The 17,428-nt window shown below is 41.0% G+C and overlaps 2 protein-coding genes across 2 annotated transcripts; one reads left to right on the top strand and one right to left on the bottom strand.

Moving 5' to 3' along the window:
• Positions 1-261: 261 nt before the first annotated feature.
• LOC146622170 (uncharacterized) lies at positions 262-5,146 on the top strand. Its single transcript, XM_085364964.1, has 8 exons — positions 262-629; positions 1,773-1,985; positions 2,229-2,364; positions 2,564-3,057; positions 3,239-3,549; positions 3,661-3,836; positions 4,198-4,591; positions 4,887-5,146. The coding sequence occupies exons 1-8, from the start codon at positions 262-264 to the stop codon at positions 5,144-5,146; spliced, it is 2,352 nt and encodes a 783-aa protein (XP_085221090.1).
• Positions 5,147-5,461: 315 nt separating this feature from the next.
• On the bottom strand, positions 5,462-7,343 carry LOC146622169 (uncharacterized). The gene is made up of 3 exons (XM_085366780.1): positions 6,892-7,343; positions 5,847-6,369; positions 5,462-5,485 (listed from the first exon to the last, which is right to left on the bottom strand). Exons 1-3 carry the CDS (start codon positions 7,212-7,214, stop codon positions 5,462-5,464), a joined length of 870 nt encoding a protein of 289 aa, XP_085222906.1. The 5' UTR covers positions 7,215-7,343.
• Positions 7,344-17,428: the final 10,085 nt, after the last annotated feature.

The following is a 17,428-nucleotide window of genomic DNA, read 5'->3' as shown; positions in this document are numbered from 1 at the left end:
TACTGAAACGCTCTCACACACACTACTGAAATGCTCTCACACACACTACTGAAACGCTCTCACACACACTACTGAAAATCCAAGGCATTTCAGTTGAACAGGAAGGCATTTCAGTTAAACAGGAAGGCGTTTCAGTTGAACAGGAAGGCATTTCAGTTAAACAGGAAGGCGTTTCAGTTGAACAGGAAGGCATTTCAGTTAAACAGGAAGGCGTTTCAGTTGAACAGGAAGGCATTTCAGTTGAACAGGAAGGAGTTTTAGATGAACAGGAAGTTGTGTCCAGACCAGGAAAGTGAAGGAAAAAGTGGTACACTTCAAACCACTACACAGATGTCTACTCAGCAACCTGCTAGTAGCCTAAGTGAAGCAGCCGCATTACTCAACAGTATATTATCCTCAGCAGAGACCATCAGAACTTTGTCAAATGCCACAGTCGTGGGGCAGCAACCTGTTGCAAGTACCAGTGTGGACGGACTGGATAGTCACTTAACATCCCTCTTTCCCTCACGTCAACGTAGCAGCTTGCCCATGCCAGCGACATCTACAGTCAGGAGAGAATGTGCACCTGCACCACGTTATCAAACTCGGCAATGCTTCGGCAGCTGGACATCAGGCACCAGAAGAAAAAGGTAGTTACAAAGTTTAATGAGTTTGTATTCACTTGCCTGAAATGGGGCCATATGTAATAGTCTGATATTTAATAATATACTGCAGGGCTCGCAAAATCGCTAGCCCGACGTCCTGGGGCTAGCGATTTTTCCAGGCTACCAAAATCTATCTCTGCCCTGCCCGTCGGGCTATCGTAGGAAGGAAAAATATATGTCTATGCTTTTGCATTCTTTCGGAAATGTAGCTGGGTAATTATGTCATTGGCATCGGTGAGCCACTGTCAATATGTGACATATTGAAATCGCGTTTGAATTTGCGCTTGTTTTTTGCTTTCACTTTGCAATTATGTGTTATGCAACTGTGTATAGAGAGCGACAGTACTGATTGGTGAGTGATGATAATTTGCGCACCAATTCCTCTGACATCGTCTTATTAATCGTTAGCTTACTATGCAAACATGACAAGTGAAATCTCCCGCAGCTTAAACATGTGAGAGGTTGATTGCGCAGAGAATCGCTGAGCGTTATGTGTGTGTGTGTGTGTGTGTGTGTGTGTGTGTGTAAAAGCAGCAGGATTTATATTTTAGTTCTGCTGAGCCAAATAAGACAGGTCAGGGTGAAGAAGTGACAGCCAAAGAAAAGCTTACCACAAAACGGAGAAGTTATGACAAATCAGACTATAAGGCAAAAAGAAAGTGCAGCTTTATGGTTTCATGGACAAAATAATTTCTGTGGCTGCAATGACGAGCTAAATAACCAGGGCTGCACATAAGTGGTCCGCAGGTGCGCATTCGCTGTCAAAACAAAAGACACGCACAAGATAAGAAGTTGCAACGCGTGTTTGCGTACATAGGATTTTCTGGAGGAGGACAGACATTTGTTTAGAACTCTTAAAGATGTCGAAGAAGCTCCTTTAAGCAATTACTTTGGTTTTCCTCCACCTCCAAAGAAATGTCAGAAGGAGTCCGAACCACAAAAGAAGCACGTATTCTCGGAAAAGTATAAAAAAAGTATATAAAATTAACCCTTATGTTTGCCTAACTACAACAATTTTGTCTATGAAAGCATTCTGTGTAGGGGTTTGGATAGTGTTCTGCTGTCTGCATCTCAGTATTATTAGTTATCACTTGCTGTTGTTTATGGTATCTAATATTTATATTTCAGAGCTATGGCCCAGCAGCATGACCATTTCAACAAAGATGTTATACTACTTCCAACTCCATCATGGGGAGTAGTGTGCAAACAAGGTTCAAAATTATGGTTACACAAACATGGGCACATCCTCAGTGCTTTTGAATTCCAGAAGACCTGGGACAACCAAACTGTCGTGAAACACCTCAAGGAAAGCTTTGGTGAACGCCTTCCAGAGGATGTCAGGTAAAATACTATTGTTTATTGTTACTGTGTGTATTCATGTAATGACTTGTACTTAAAGATAATATACCAAAGTAAAGAAGTTTAAAATATCATTCATCATTATAAAAACATATGACTATACCAGTAGAATTTAAGTCATAAAAGCATACACACAAACAGAACAATATATAATAAAATATTTAACTAATACTTAAAATATTTAACTAATTAGCAATTGCTGTTGTCCCTATTTATTTTTTGTAGCCTCGAGTTTCTAATGGCTTGTGGCAATAAGCTGGTGTCTCCAAAGCTCCAAGTTGGTCAGGAGCTGAATGGGATGCTGATCCTAAAGGTTTTTAAAACCAAAGCCCTCTATGTAAGGCCATCAAGGACACTTTTAGTAAGTTACTAAAAGAATGAAAAGTAATCATGATTTGGGAAAAAACATGTCAACAATTGGGCTTCTAACAAAATAGAATATATTTATTTAAAACAAGTGTTTGGGAGCAATCAATATGGATATTTCTTATTTTAATCTTTTTAAGATAAGCTATAATTACTTGCTTTTGATATATGTTTTTGGTCTTTTTCTGTTGAAGAGTGAATCAGATGAAGACAAAGATCCTTCCCACATCAGCTCCAAATCAGCATTAAGCAGTTGTGCAACTGATAAGGACAGTGACAATGATTGTTTTGAAGTTGATAGTTCAAAAATCCAACAAGACATGAGCAGCCAAGTCACTACAAGGTTAAGAAGTCATGTTAAAGGTGATAACCCTGGCACTAGCAGTGATGAAGAAGATGATACTGGGACCAACTGTATTCGAAGGAGTGTTGGTAAAAGGCAACGAGCAAAGCAAGGAAGTGATGGGAACAGCATTTGTGATGAAGGCTACATGGCAAGAAGTGATGACAAACCTAGCACAAGCAGTCACAGCAGAGATTTCAATGCAAGAAGTGAAGACATCCCTGCCATGAGCGTTAATGATGAAGATTATTCTTCATATTTAACTCTCGTGACATCGCTTTCTGGCGATTCTTCAGATGATGAGGATTTAAATCAAGCTATAATTGCGAGCTTGGAGAATCAGATGTGAGTAACAAACATACAGAATTTGAGTTTGAGACATAATTTGGGCTTTCCAGAATTGTCAAATCAATATAAACCTTTAAAGCTTTAACTCTCTATGATCAGTGTGACACATATTCTCAAATTCTGTAACATGACTACATGGCTGATATATTTTATTTTCTGTTTTATTTTCTTTTTTTAGTGCAGAAAAAGTCCCTGTTCAAGAGATACTGCTGGAACTATCAAGCAAAATTAGCACAAAACAGCAGTGCAAATTTAATATAAATCGCTCTGCTGTGTGGGAGGGAGCCTTGCGTGGTTTTCAAAGGCTATCTTATGATCCCAACTTGATGATCTGTGTGAAATTCTCAGATGATATGGGGAAAAATGAGGAAGGGGTTGATTTAGGTGGGCCAAAGAGGGAATTCTTGAGACTATTGATGGACACCATTGCCAGGTCAGCCATGTTTGAGGGGAAAGAAAACTGCAAGAACTTGGCTCTTGACAGTACTGGTAATTACCTATTTTTCTAAGATTAATAGTGGGAACTGTTTAACTGATATTTATTTTTACAGGCAACATTACTGACAATTTTGCTTTTCCTTTTATTCTGTTGCTTTGCAGCTCTCAGAGGGGACTGGTACTACATCTCTGGGAGAGCCATTGCAGTGAGCTTGGTACATGGTGGTCCACCACCTAACTTTCTGTCACCAACAGTATTTTCCCTTCTGGTTGGAAATTCAGCAAATCCAGCCCTGGAAGACATAGCTGACCTGGAACTCTTTGAGAAAGTCCGAAAGGTCTCTATATGTTTATTTTATAAATCTTATAGTGAATTGAAAATAGTTTGTGTTCCAGTTTTCTTTTGCAGGGAATGTTTATCCGGATCAGTCTGGCCATTGCTGAATGCCAAGTTTTTATATTTTGCTGCTATATTAAACTAAGATTCAGTAGATAAGGGTAGACGAAAGAGTATATTTTATCATTTTTTAAGCACATTGTAAACATATTAAAAAAATATGTGTAGTCATTTGACTTCCAATGTACGCGCGGGCATATTGTGATTGTGTAGACCACTGGTGGCTGGGTTCCTTCTAATAGGTTATAAGACTACTGAGTAACTTCCATAACAAGCCCTTCCTCTGCTCTTTGTGATGCTAGATATCTCAAAGTACAACCCTTGAGGACCTTGAAAAGTCAAAAGAACCTCTGCTTGATTACTTGGCCAATGCAGGATGCCTGAGGCCTATGCGTTCACTAAGAGACAGGGATCTGCTGGTACATGATATTGTCATGTTTCAGGTCATCCACAGGGTTCAAGGTCCATTTCAAAGGTATTTTGGTATTCTGTGTCTGAAAACTCTTGGGGTTCTCGAGAAAATGAGGAGGCATCCAGACAGTTTTCGCCCTCTGTTCTGCTATGAGCCACATATGCTGACTGCTGACCAGGTGGATGATCTTTTCAACATTCATCTATCTCCAGAAGGAAGCAACAGAAGAGCTGCTGAGGAGACAGTTGTTACCTTCTGGAGAGACTATCTCCAAGATGCAGAAGGTAATTGTCACTTTAGTGCACAATAAATAGATGTAACGATTTATAGGTTAGCATTTCTGAAATCTTTATTTTAATTAAATAACATACTCATATAACAATAACACCACATTACCCTCTTGGTTGTAGTAACATTTTTACATAGTTCTTTGAGACTATTGAAAGATGAAAAGCATGCTCTATAGTCATTGCAATAACAGTCATTAAGATTCTTGCTTTAGATTTGTACTCACTGACAATTTATGTTGGCCAAATGAAATAACCTTTTAACACTTTTTTCCTTCTCTGTTTTATGCAGAAGAAGAAGGACCTTCCAAATTACAGAAGATATTGGCCTTTGCAACTGGAGCAACTGCGGTGCCACCTATTGGCTTTTCCCCAGCACCCTCGATTGAGTTCATTCATAGAGGAGACGGTGACTTCTCTTCTACACCAATTTTCCCTCTTGCCAACACGTGTGTTAACTGCATTAGGCTGCCACTGCATGTTTCATACCAGCTGTTCAAGGAGAAGTTTGATTTTGCATTAGGTAACACTTACGGCTTTGGCAGGGTATGAACACATTATGCTGGAGGAGTTTGCGTGTTTCTCTTTTGTATTGGTCTCTCTTTTGATTCAAAGTGAGTATTGAGTATTAACTTGTTAAGGTTTTAATATTTCCAAATTTACCTGCTTCAGTCAAATTGATGTTTTAAGACATCAATTTGACAAGAAGTGATTGTTCTTCAGGATTCATACAGGTAGATACCAATTGTTTAACAGCACGTCAGAAGTTAATTTAGATTGTTGAGTTTGAATATACAAAATTTGTGTCACTTTACTCATTTCATGTGTATGTCCATCGGTTTTTGATTTGGTTGTCTTTGTGTCTGTTTATTCTTCTGCCTGTGTCAGTTTCTGTTTGACAACAGAGCTGTCATTTTATCATTTTAAAGAAAATGGTTTCAATATGTTAGTTTCGATCACATATGTTTTCTGAAATGTTTTTTTTATATATCTTTTTTTTATTTTTTGCAAAATATTTTATTTAATGTAGAAGGTGTAAAAGTGAAGAAAACACATCTATTCCATGATTTCCATCATTTTCTAATGGATTCACTTGTTGAATTATGTTCATTGCGGTCTCATTTATGTTGATGTCAATAGCTGGAATATTGACATTATTGTTTGTTTGAAGTTCTGGTAATGGCCCTTCTTCATCAACGCCATAATAGTTATCAACATGAAAAATGTCATTTATAAACGACAGGATTCCCACATTGTTTGTGACACCTGTATGCCACAGCTGAAGAGGGGTCTGTCCTCCTTGTGTAGAGAGACCATGGTTGTTCCACTGATTGACAAATTCTGTTAATGCTCTTTCAATCCTTGGCAAATAAACATAATGCAGACAAAAAAGATGTAGCTCATTCAGTGAATCCAACATACCCTGTTCTTCCATAAAGTTAAAGATATTTATAAAGTGTCTTGATACAACTCTGTTGAGTTCTGCCCACAGTCTTTCAATTCTTTGGTTATGTACTGAAACACCTGTAATAACACTGCCTACTCCTCTTCTCTGTAACATAAAACGAGCAACCTGTATATTTTCCATACCATGATCACACCTGACCCTTAAGGGCAAACCAAAGTTTTGTATTCCTTCCAAAAATAATGACAAGACACTTGAGGCTCTGTTATTGGATAAGCAACGTAAGTATATGATAGTTCGGCTGAAGCCATCAACACAGCCATGCAGGACCAAGCGCCATCTAATCAATTTGTGGTTGCCGTCAAAATGCCTGTTGAGAGATCAGAAAGCATTACTACAGTTCCACATGTTTGTTCATATTATTTAGTAGTGAATTCCTGACCCTGTACTTAAACAAAAACTAGAGGTTTCATTTTGTACATTTACTTCAACAACAGCACACCTCTGTCTCTCACACACACACACACACACACACACACACGTGCACACACATACACACAGTGGCATAAAATGTCTTTTTCCACACTACGTTTACCTGGCACAATTGATGTTAGAGATTAAAATTGTGATGTAAAATAAAGGATTAAACAACTCAACAGTATATACATTAGACAACATCTAAATTGATGTACTATGAATCCCCCAAATATTTAACATACTTATATCAATTTCAGTTTTTTTGGTTATTGTTATTTTTTATTATTATTATTTTATGCTGATCATATAGATTAACTTCAGTAATGTTTTGAATGAAGGACCATTAATTTTGATGTATTGTGTTAATACTTTTAAACACAAGGCCTGATCATTTGTTTCAAACCAGTGAACTTACCATAAGTGGTTGGGGGCCTGAACACTATAGATCCTTCGCCTTATCGCATGACGACGTCTAAATGCACGTCCAATAGGATCCACTTCCTGTAGACTTTGTCTGACCCTCCAACGTTGAACTCTTAAGCCACGAGATCTCAGACTTCCAAGAATGTATACTTCCCCTGCATTTGGAGTGTTCTGTAGGATATCCGTCACAAGGCCATTCAGTTCTTGATTTGAAATATCCACATAGCTTAATGGCTCAACTCCCAAAGTTTGTCTGTGTCTGTACAGGGTTCTTCGACTTATTCCAAAGCATGATGCAATTCTCTGCCATGTCATACCAATGGAAACAAAGTGAGAAATCTGTTCAGCAGATATAGTGTATCGTGGCCGACCTGGATGACCACTCAAGGTGGTTGGGGGTAACAATCTGTGGGTCACATAAGCAGATCTCTGTCTAGCATCATATTCATGTAGCAAGCTGCAAAAGCATCTATACAAGGATTGTAGTAGGTTGGTGGCAACCCTATTATTGGGATCATATCGAGATACAGCAGCAAGAAATTCTGATAGAGTTCGTGTATGATCATCTAGCTCTCTATAAAGCCGCTCTTGTCTGATATTGTCCGAATTTTCATTTTGGAGCGCCCCAATACATTGCAGAGCACAAGTAAAAAAATCTTTCAACATCTTCTTCATTGGTTCTCACCTCAAAAAACAAAGAAAGTATGTAAAAAATGACAAGGATCTGATGTAATTTCATTGTAGATGAGGTACTGTCAGACACAGTCTTTCCAGATTATACGGGCAGCTAGCATAGCCAGGATGCCCCGACTTGTTGCAATAGGCTGCTACCCTACAACAATGTTTGGATAGTCACTGATGAAGGCAAAATATTTTTCAATTATACCTCTAACAGACTGTTGTCGACGTCACCGCGGTGTTAGCTGTGCATTAATGTGTTATTTGTTTTTCCTCACCTTCCTGTGCAGCTAAAATGCCTTCCTGTTCAATTGAAATCCTCTTGGTTTTCATTAGTGTGTGTGAGAGCGTTTCAGTAGTGTGTGTGAGAGCGTTTCAGTAGTGTGTGTGAGAGCGTTTCAGTAGTGTGTGTGAGAGCGATTCAGTAGTGTGTGTGAGAGCATTTCAGTAGTGTGTGTGAGAGCGTTTCAGTAGTGTGTGTGAGAGCATTTCAGTAGTGTGTGTGAGAGCGTTTCAGTAGTGTGTGTGAGAGGTAAAATTTCAGTAGTGTGTGTGAGAGCGTTTCAGTAGTGTGTGTGAGAGCGTTTCAGTAGTGTGTGTGAGAGCGTTTCAGTAGTGTGTGTGAGAGCATTTCAGTAGTGTGTGTGAGAGCGTTTCAGTAGTGTGTGTGAGAGCATTTCAGTAGTGTGTGTGAGAGCGTTTCAGTAGTGTGTGTGAGAGCATTTCAGTAGTGTGTGTGAGAGCGTTTCAGTAGTGTGTGTGAGAGCATTTCAGTAGTGTGTGTGAGAGCATTTCAGTAGTGTGTGTGAGAGCATTTCAGTAGTGTGTGTGAGAGCGTTTCAGTAGTGTGTGTGAGAGCGTTTCAGTAGTGTGTGTGAGAGCGTTTCAGTAGTGTGTGTGAGAGCGTTTCAGTAGTGTGTGTGAGAGCGTTTCAGTAGTGTGTGTGAGAGCGTTTCAGTAGTGTGTGTGAGAGCGTTTCAGTAGTGTGTGTGAGAGCTAAAATTTCAGTAGTGTGTGTGAGAGCGTTTCAGTAGTGTGTGTGAGAGCATTTCAGTAGTGTGTGTGAGAGCGTTTCAGTAGTGTGTGTGAGAGCATTTCAGTAGTGTGTGTGAGAGCGTTTCAGTAGTGTGTGTGAGAGCATTTCAGTAGTGTGTGTGAGAGCATTTCAGTAGTGTGTGTGAGAGCGTTTCAGTAGTGTGTGTGAGAGCGTTTCAGTAGTGTGTGTGAGAGCATTTCAGTAGTGTGTGTGAGAGCATTTCAGTAGTGTGTGTGAGAGCGTTTCAGTAGTGTGTGTGAGAGCATTTCAGTAGTGTGTGTGAGAGGTAAAATTTCAGTAGTGTGTGTGAGAGCGTTTCAGTAGTGTGTGTGAGAGCGTTTCAGTAGTGTGTGTGAGAGCATTTCAGTAGTGTGTGTGAGAGCGTTTCAGTAATAATGTCCCTTACGGCACCTCATATCCTGACACCCAGTTTGTGCTCCAGTGGATGATGAGAGTCAAACCTTAGATACTGATCCATATGTGTAGGTTTACGGTACACGTCAGCTTTTAGATGTCCCCCATTACTGATGGAAATCTGACAGTCTAAGAAGGCTAACCTGCCACTTTTCATATCCTCCCTGGTGAATTTGATGTGTCGGTCCACCGAGTTAATGTAATCCATGAAATGTGGAACGTCCTGAGATTTGATTTTCACCCAGGTGTCATCCACATACCTGAACCAATGGCTTGGTGGTGTTCCAGGGTAGGATAGCAAAGCCCTCTTTTCCACTTCTTCCATGTACAAATTGGCCTCGATGGGTGAAACTGGGGAGCCCATGGCACCCCCATGTTTCTGCCTGTAGAACTGACCCTTGTATGTGAAGTAGGTGGAATGAAGACACAGTTCAAACACACTTGGTCGATGCTGAGACTGGTCCTGTTGCTGAGGTTGGGGTCATCCTGTAATCTCTCATGAACTACCTCCAACGCTTCTGTGACTGGGATGCAAGTGAAGAGAGATGTAACATCGTACGAGACCTTTGTTTCATCTGCCTCCATGATGACATCTCTCACCTTCTCAACAAAATCCAGGGTGTTCTGGATGTGGTGTTCAGAGCTGCCCACCAGCGGGTTGAGGATCGAAGCCAGAAACTTGGAGATGTTATAGGTGACAGAGTTGATCATGCAGACAATTGGTCTTAAAGGTGCACCCTGTTTATGTATTTTCGGTATGAGGCCTGGTCAATAGCCTTGTCTTGTTCTAACTGCTTCAGACAGTCTGCCACCGTGGAATAATCTGCCAATCTCTGAGTGTTAGTAGCTCCTTTAAATTAGAGAAGCAGGTGTCCACAGTTGTGAAAACAAGTTTTTATCAGTTATGTGAAATTGCCACAGCTCAGCCTTGTCTTCCTCCAAGAGACCTAGAAACACTTATTCATGTCTTTATCACCTTTAGACTGGACTAGTGCAATTCCCTCTATTTGGGTCTCCAACACTCATCTCGCCATCGTTTGCAGTTAGTCCAAAATGCAGCTGCACGTCTTTTAACAGGTGTTAGAGTGTATGAACACATCACTCCAAACTTACACTGGCTCCCTGTATAATATCGTATTGATTTTAAGATTCTTTTACTTACTTTTAAAGTTATAAATAATATTGCGCCCGGTTATTTAAACGAACTCCTCAACATGTATGACCCCAAAGAGCACTGAGATCGTCTGACCAGATGCTCTTAGCACAACCAAGGTCTCGATCGAAGCATAGAGGAGATCGAGCCTTTGGCTTTGGAATAATCTGCCAGAGGAGATCCGTACTTCAGTCTTTTAAATCGCGTCTTAAAACTCACATTTTTACTTTTACTGGCTGTTAATTCAAGTTGAATTAACAGCCAGTTAACAGGCCCGTTTTGTGTTTTTATTGTTAATCCACTGTCTTCTCATTTATCTCTATTTGTTTCTCTATTGTGTTCTCTTGTTTTTAACTGATTGTGAAGCACTTTGGTCGACTCTGTTGTTTTTAAATGTGTCATACAAATAAATGTTGAATTGAATTAGCAGTGAACCAGACTATTAGTTTCACATGTGGCCATGTGAGAACCACGCAGCGTTTGTACACACTCTTGATGTGCTGAGTGATTCTTCAGTGTCTCCTAGTTGGCAAACCAGCACAAGTTGTCCACTGGCTGTAATGGGACAGCTCTGTACAGTCTGCAGCAATCCTGGGTGGGCGAGGCGGACATCGCTTAACAGGATAATCTCCACAACAGGCTCAGCCCTTTGTTTCTCTTCAAAGGATCCTCGAAAGGAAAATATCCATCCGAGGATTTATGACCAGAGTGAACCTTCCAGACGAAGAGTCCTGAGCAGCGTCTGTATTTCACTGCACTGTTTCTGCAGCTTTCTCGGGTTGTGCCTTTGATGCATGATTTAGACAGTCTCTCTCTCTCTCTCTCACACACACACACACACACACACACACACACACACACACACACACACACACACACACACACACACACACACACACACACACATAATTTCTCCCAGTTTCCTTGTCTGAACACACCACACTGGAGGTCAGACAGACCAAGGCCACGACAATAAAAGTGAGTAAACATGGACCTATCATTTTAACCTTTGACCCTGGCCCTAGAGCCTAAACCACCACGCTGACCACTGAAACTGAGAAAGGATGGATTCCTAGGAATAGGAATACTTTGGGAACTCTTCAAATCTAAAACAATAAAGTTTATGCTTATGTTAATTTTGTGCCTTACTCATATTTTTTTCTCCTGTTTACTTTTTTCCTGCTGTCTGCTCTTCACATTTTATTCCAGTTGGTGTGGAGCACCCACAATGACAACAAACGGCTATTCTATTCTATTCTATTCTATAAAGGTGCAGTGGGGCTTAAAGAGCAAACAGTGGGAAAAGACAATAACTCTCAAAATGGCAGAAATCAAATATGAGCCACTTCATGTTAATGTATTTGAGCCCATTTAGAGAGTAATTAGTTTGTTATACAGACAAGAGTTACAGGAACAACAAAGTGATTTATTTAATGTTTAATAGCTCCCAAAGATAAATAAAAATATATCACATATATTATTTGCATGAAACCTTTAGAAATATTTTTACAGTATCCAAATGTTACAATATATAGCTGTGTTAGAGTATAAAGTCATTGTTTTGGAATTTAGATAAATGTGGCCTAAATAAATGATGCTCTGCAGCGGCTGTAACAGCTTCTGTGCTGTTGTGAAGCTCCTCCTGTCATCATTGTGTGTGGTATGAAATATATTATCACTATTTCCAACATGAAAATCCATTTTTGCACCAGTTACATGAAAACAAGTTTCACATGAAATAATAAACAGTTTTATTGGAATGTAAATATTTTTTTTTTTTTGACAGACACAGGAAGGAAAGGACAGGGGGGGCACGTAGCAAAGGGCTGTGGGTCGGACTCGAACCCGGGACAGCCGCTCTCAGCCGTACAGCATGTGGTCGTACACTCAACGCGCTGAGCTAAGCCGGTGTGTTAGAACGTGCATTTAATCATGTAGACTCGATCTACTACTACTAATATCTTTATAATTTTTAAACGTCTGGTTTCCCATTGGAGGAAATTTCAGTACCTGAAAAAAATCGTGTCAATACCTTTAAAGTTTTCTCATTTCTACCTATAACGTTTTGTTTCGTTAATGTTTCCAGCTGGTTGTTCTATGCGTTTTTCTTACAGCGATACTTAATACGGGTGATTGTTATTACTGGTGAGCTAGTTCAGAAATATCTCGCTGGAGGCTGTAAACACAAAATAGGTGTAACTGGACACACGAGACCTTTGACCTCTGCATCATTGTGTCACCTTTCCCTTGCTCAGTTGTTCATTCCTACATGCTGGGTGAACACAATCCTCCTGGCATGGCAGAAGCAGGGCTACATGTCACCATGACACGCAGACTAATGCAGGAACAAGCAGGACACGGATTAGCAACAATCCTGCCTGGGATTCCATTATGTTGCTGCAGTCGTGATGGAGACAGGACAGGTGTGCTACAACAATGAGCGCTTTCACATGTAGAAGTGAGAGCAGCAAATGCATGTATGTGCGCCCTCAATGGAACCAAATAATGCTGTTAGTGGCTGAAGTTAGCTCTAAATCCAAGTGTCCAGGAAACACTGCTGCAACTATCAAAGTGTAGAAATAACTGACTGTTGTTACAATCAAACACTCATCGCTACGAACAGGCAGACTGATGCCAGGCTACACTCTGATAATATGTATATATGAAAACCACTGAATTTTATCAATTACTATTTGTATGATAGAAAAAAGCAGTAAGTATGTGGGGTCTGAGTGCCCTGCAAGCTCCCCTTACAAAAACAGGTTGTGTTCCCATCATTACAGAGAAGACGTGTCTCTACACTGTCTGCTGTTTGGTACACGATGAGCACAGCGAACTGAGCAGGGGGAGCACAGTCCTCAACCAGTAACAGCAGCATGCTGAAAAATGCTCATACATGCTGTAAGGTAATAGAAGTTACATTTATAATGTGTACATGTCTTTAAGGGCTGTAGACAAGTTAGCGTGATTTCATTTCACTCCTTGCAGAAAAACAAAGTGTGCTCGGCAGAGACGCTCATTTATTTGTTTCTTCTAAAACATGAACATGAATTATTGTTACACTATAAATAGTGTAAGCAAAGGTAAAACTCATAACATCTTCAACACACTAAAGAAATTTGTTTTGTATGTAGTAAATTCATAGATTGAGATTTCTAACAGAATTCAACCTTCTGTGTTTGAACAGACAGAGGAGAAGAAAAACTGTTAGGCATCAAGTTCAAAGAAATAACTAATATTTACACTCAGTGTTATAAATTTATTGGAAAAAGGGTGCAATTGTCAAATAATGCTGGCAGGAATTTTGCTACATTGTGTGCGTCAGAAAACCATTAACAGTCATAATCAATCAGAAGTTATGGCCGCGCGCAGCAGACCACACAAAGGAAGAGGTGACGAGAGCAGCTACCTGTGGAGAGAAAGTCACAGAAGCAGGATAAAGTGTGGCTGCTAGGATGCTGCTGCCTGGAGTGTACTCTGTGTGCTGTGACCTCCTGTTCCGCTACATCTTTATTTCATGGCTGACAAATTGAATGCCAATGTGGCGTAAGGAATTCTGCCTACACATCTGATTTATGGTCCTCAGCTGCTGTCAGCCACCAGCTGGCCTTTAGATAGGCTCAGAGGGAAGTGGACAAACAGATGGACCCAGGCACACAGACAGGAACCGAGACCAGGACCTTCACACACTGGGAGGAGTGCAAGCAGATCTAGAGGAGACGTATTTATATATACTTTTATTGTCAAATCATAGACAGAAATAAGTCGATAAATAAAAATATCAAAAGATATTAAGAATTAATCATTAATATTATTAAGAATTTGTTTAACAGTGGCTGAACTGCTAACTAACACTCCATAGACACCTCACTTTCCGACACTTATGCACTCCATACTGTACATATATGACCTTTCTTTTGCACAATATTCATGCTGCTGACTCTGTATATTTATTTATATATGTATTTATATGTATACATATTTAGTATGTGCATACATTCTTATATTTGTACATATATTTATTCTTCTAATTCTCATGTTCCTGTTCTTGTATTTTGCACCACTGTTGCTTGTGAAGCTCGCACACAAGACTTTCACTCACGTGTGCCAGTGTAGCATTAATTCGATGTGACAATAAAAGTGATTTGACTTGATAACCCTCTTCATATCCTGATGCCTACATTACCTACACCTTAGTCATAAACAGTTCAGCTGACAGTCGGCTTTGTTAAGTGAGCGGATTCCACAGTGTGGAGCCTGAGGTGAACTCCTGTGACATCCTATGAAAATATTAATGCAGCTCGTCACAGCTTCACGTGTTTGTCCCTGATGTGGTGACTCAAACGCAGTTTGCCTGGTGAACCACTAAGGAAGACTGTTAGGTTTATTCAAACCAAACAAGCCTAGTTTCAGAAATTTCATATATTACCCTTCAAATCAAGACTCAGCCCGCACTGTTAATGTTGGTTATTGTAAACTAGTGCCCAATCTATATAAAGGAGCAGAACTTCCACCTTGTAGCTTCTGAAAGTATATTTGTTTAGCATGTGTTGTTATTATTTTCTGTTCCAGTTTTCAGGCTACAAAAGTCAAAGATGATGGTTTTGGTGAAAACAGTTAATAATGGTAACCATGTGTTACTTCTTCCTCTTCGTTCTTTTCCCCATGTTGTAAAGCTATGATGTAAACACAACGTGATTAGTCAGTCACAATTAAATCAAATCAAATCAAATCACTTTTTATTGTCACATCACATGTGCAGGCACACTGGCACAGCACATGCGAGTGAAATTCTTGTGTGCGAGCCCCACAAGCAACAGAGATGTGCAAACACAACAACACAAACGAGCAAAATACAAGAATGGCCAACCTGAAACTAATAAATATATGTACAATATATAATAGTGTATGCATTTCTGGATGTGTATACTAAATATTTTCCTACGTGTGTGTGTGTGTGTGTGTGTGTGTGTGTGTGTGTGTGTGTGTGTGTGTGTATACACATTTTTACAAATTAAATAGTAAAAAAAAAAAAAAAAAAAAAAAAAAAAAATAATAATAATAATAATAAAATATATAAAATATACAGAGTTGAATATGTGCAAAACAAGTGGCATTTATATACAGTGTGGAGTGCATAATGTTGAAGTTCCAGTAGTGAAGCTGAGGTGTCTATGACGTGTTCAGCAGTCTGATGGCCTGATGGAAGAAGCTGTCTCTCAGTCTGCTGGTACGGGACCGGATGCTGCAGAACCTCCTTCCTGATGGAAGCAGTCTGAACAGTTTATGGCTGGGGTGACTGGAGTCCTTGATGATCCTCCCCGCTTTCCTCAGGCACCGCTTCCTGTAGATGTCTTGGAGGGAGGGAAGCTCACCTCCAATTATCCGTTCAGAGCACCGCACTACTCGCTGGAGAGCTTTGCAGTTGTAGGCGGTGCTGTTGCCATACCAGGTGGTGATGCATCCAGTGAGGATGCTCTCAATGGCACAGTGATAGAAGGTCCTGAGGATGCGGGGGCTCATGCCGAATCTTTTCAGTCTCCTGAGAAAGAAGAGGCGCTGCTGCGCCTTCTTCACTGTTTTGTTTGTGTGTACTGACCACGTAAGATCCTCAGCCAGGTGTACGCCAAGGAACCGGAAGCTGCTCACTCTCTCCACAGCAGCGCCGTTGATGGTGATGGGGGTGTGTACTTCTCTGCACCTCCGGAAGTCCACTATCAACTCCTTTGTCTTTGCAACGTTGAGGGTGAGATGGTTGTCTTGACACCAGTGGGTCAGGGCGCTGACCTCCTCCCTGTAAGCTGTCTCATCACCGTTGGTGATAAGACCCACCACTGTAGTGTCGTCCGCAAACTTCACAATGATGTTGGAGCTGTTAGTGGCTGTGCAGTCGTAGGTGTAGAGTGAGTACAGGAGAGGGCTCAGTACACACCCCTGTGGAGCACCAGTGTTCAGTGTGATGGGGGATGAGGTGATGCTGCCCAGTCTGACCACCTGGCGTCTGTCAGACAGGAAGCTAAGGATCCAGCTGCAGAGGGAGCTGCTCAGTCCTAGATCCTGCAGTTTCCTGTCCAGCTTCGAGGGAACGATGGTATTGAATGCTGAGCTGTAATCTACAAACAGCATCCTCACATACGTGTCTCTCTTCTCCAGGTGTGACAGGGCAGTGTGTAGTGTCAGGGCTATGGCATCATCAGTGGACCTGTTGTGGCGGTATGAGAACTGTAGAGGGTCCAGTGAGTCGGGTAGTGCAGAGCAGATGAAGTCCCTGACCAGCTTCTCGAAGCATTTGCTTACGATGGGGGTCAGGGCTACAGGTCGCCAGTTGTTCAATGAGGAGATGGTGGAGGATTTGGGTACAGGGACGACGGTGGCCATTTTGAAGCAGGCTGGGACTACAGACAGAGAGAGGGAAAGGTTGAAGATGTGCGTGAACACTCCAGCCAGCTGAGCCGCGCATGACTTGAGGACGCGGCCGGGAATCCCGTCCGGACCAGTAGCTTTGCGTGCGTTCACCTTCCTGAAGCACTTCCGCACATCCTCCTCAGACACAGTGTGCGCACTGACGTCATCCGCGGTGCGCACACTGTCCGGTCTCATGGTGTTCGCTGTGTCGAATCTAGCGTAGAATACGTTTAGATCCTCACACAGAGAGGCCGTGGTATTATGGTTCTGGAGTAACAGCATATATTTTACTGTAGGAACAACCAACATGGTAACTCGGGGGTAAAGACTTCATGCAACAAAAATGTTTCAGAAACTCTGCATCCATCATAAAACCAGGAGATCTCTCACTGCCATACGCAGCAGCTTGCTTTCAGACTTTATTGTAATGGTTTTGCATACGTCCAGGACACAATCATCTCTAAATCAAGCCAAAACTGATTTGTGCTAAAAAAGCAAATTGCTATTTAAACTTCAATGCAGTGCAAACATGTAGGTAAAAGACAGCTGTGTAAAAGATCGCGTAATTGCACCCTGTCATTCCTGTCTCTGTAAATGTGCACAGACTAATATTTGATAAATGCATAACAAAGGAAGGGTGCAGCTCGGGGGGAGGGGACTTGTTAAGAAAGTCATCTGAATTCAAGCCTCATTCCTGCCATTGATCCGACTGTTGAGAAGGAAACCAAAATGTTTGGCGTATTTTAGCCAATTAAGCTGTGAGAGAGCTAATTGTGGATGTGCTATTGAGCGTCTCTTTGTTCAAAGTGCTTAATGCTGGGCTGCTTGCACAAGGATCAATCG

The sequence above is a fragment of the Diplotaxodon limnothrissa genome, linkage group LG11, assembly GCF_057381915.1.
Source record: "Diplotaxodon limnothrissa isolate DT_005_m linkage group LG11, D_limnothrissa_male_GT1.1, whole genome shotgun sequence".
In the NCBI taxonomy this organism is placed as follows: domain Eukaryota; kingdom Metazoa; phylum Chordata; class Actinopteri; order Cichliformes; family Cichlidae; genus Diplotaxodon; species Diplotaxodon limnothrissa.
The sequence above is the reverse complement of the archived record's forward strand: the minus strand, read 5'-3'. Positions and strand labels throughout refer to the sequence as shown.

What these genes read in the sequence shown, in the direction of transcription:
- LOC146622169 (XM_085366780.1), bottom strand. Translation starts at nt 7,214, where the DNA reads ATGACATGGCAGAGAATTGCATCATGCTTTGGAATAAGTCGAAGAACC. An exon ending in CAGGCCCCCAACCACTTATG is followed by an intron (nt 6,370 to 6,891) that starts GTAAGTTCACTG and finishes ATCTCTCAACAG; the next exon opens with GCATTTTGACGGCAACCACA. An exon ending in ATACAGGTGTCACAAACAAT is followed by an intron (nt 5,486 to 5,846) that starts GTGGGAATCCTG and finishes GTTGTCAAACAG; the next exon opens with AAACTGACACAGGCAGAAGA.
- LOC146622170 (XM_085364964.1), top strand. Translation starts at nt 262, where the DNA reads ATGAACAGGAAGTTGTGTCCAGACCAGGAAAGTGAAGGAAAAAGTGGT. An exon ending in TCAGGCACCAGAAGAAAAAG is followed by an intron (nt 630 to 1,772) that starts GTAGTTACAAAG and finishes TTTATATTTCAG; the next exon opens with AGCTATGGCCCAGCAGCATG. An exon ending in CTATCTCCAAGATGCAGAAG is followed by an intron (nt 4,592 to 4,886) that starts GTAATTGTCACT and finishes TGTTTTATGCAG; the next exon opens with AAGAAGAAGGACCTTCCAAA.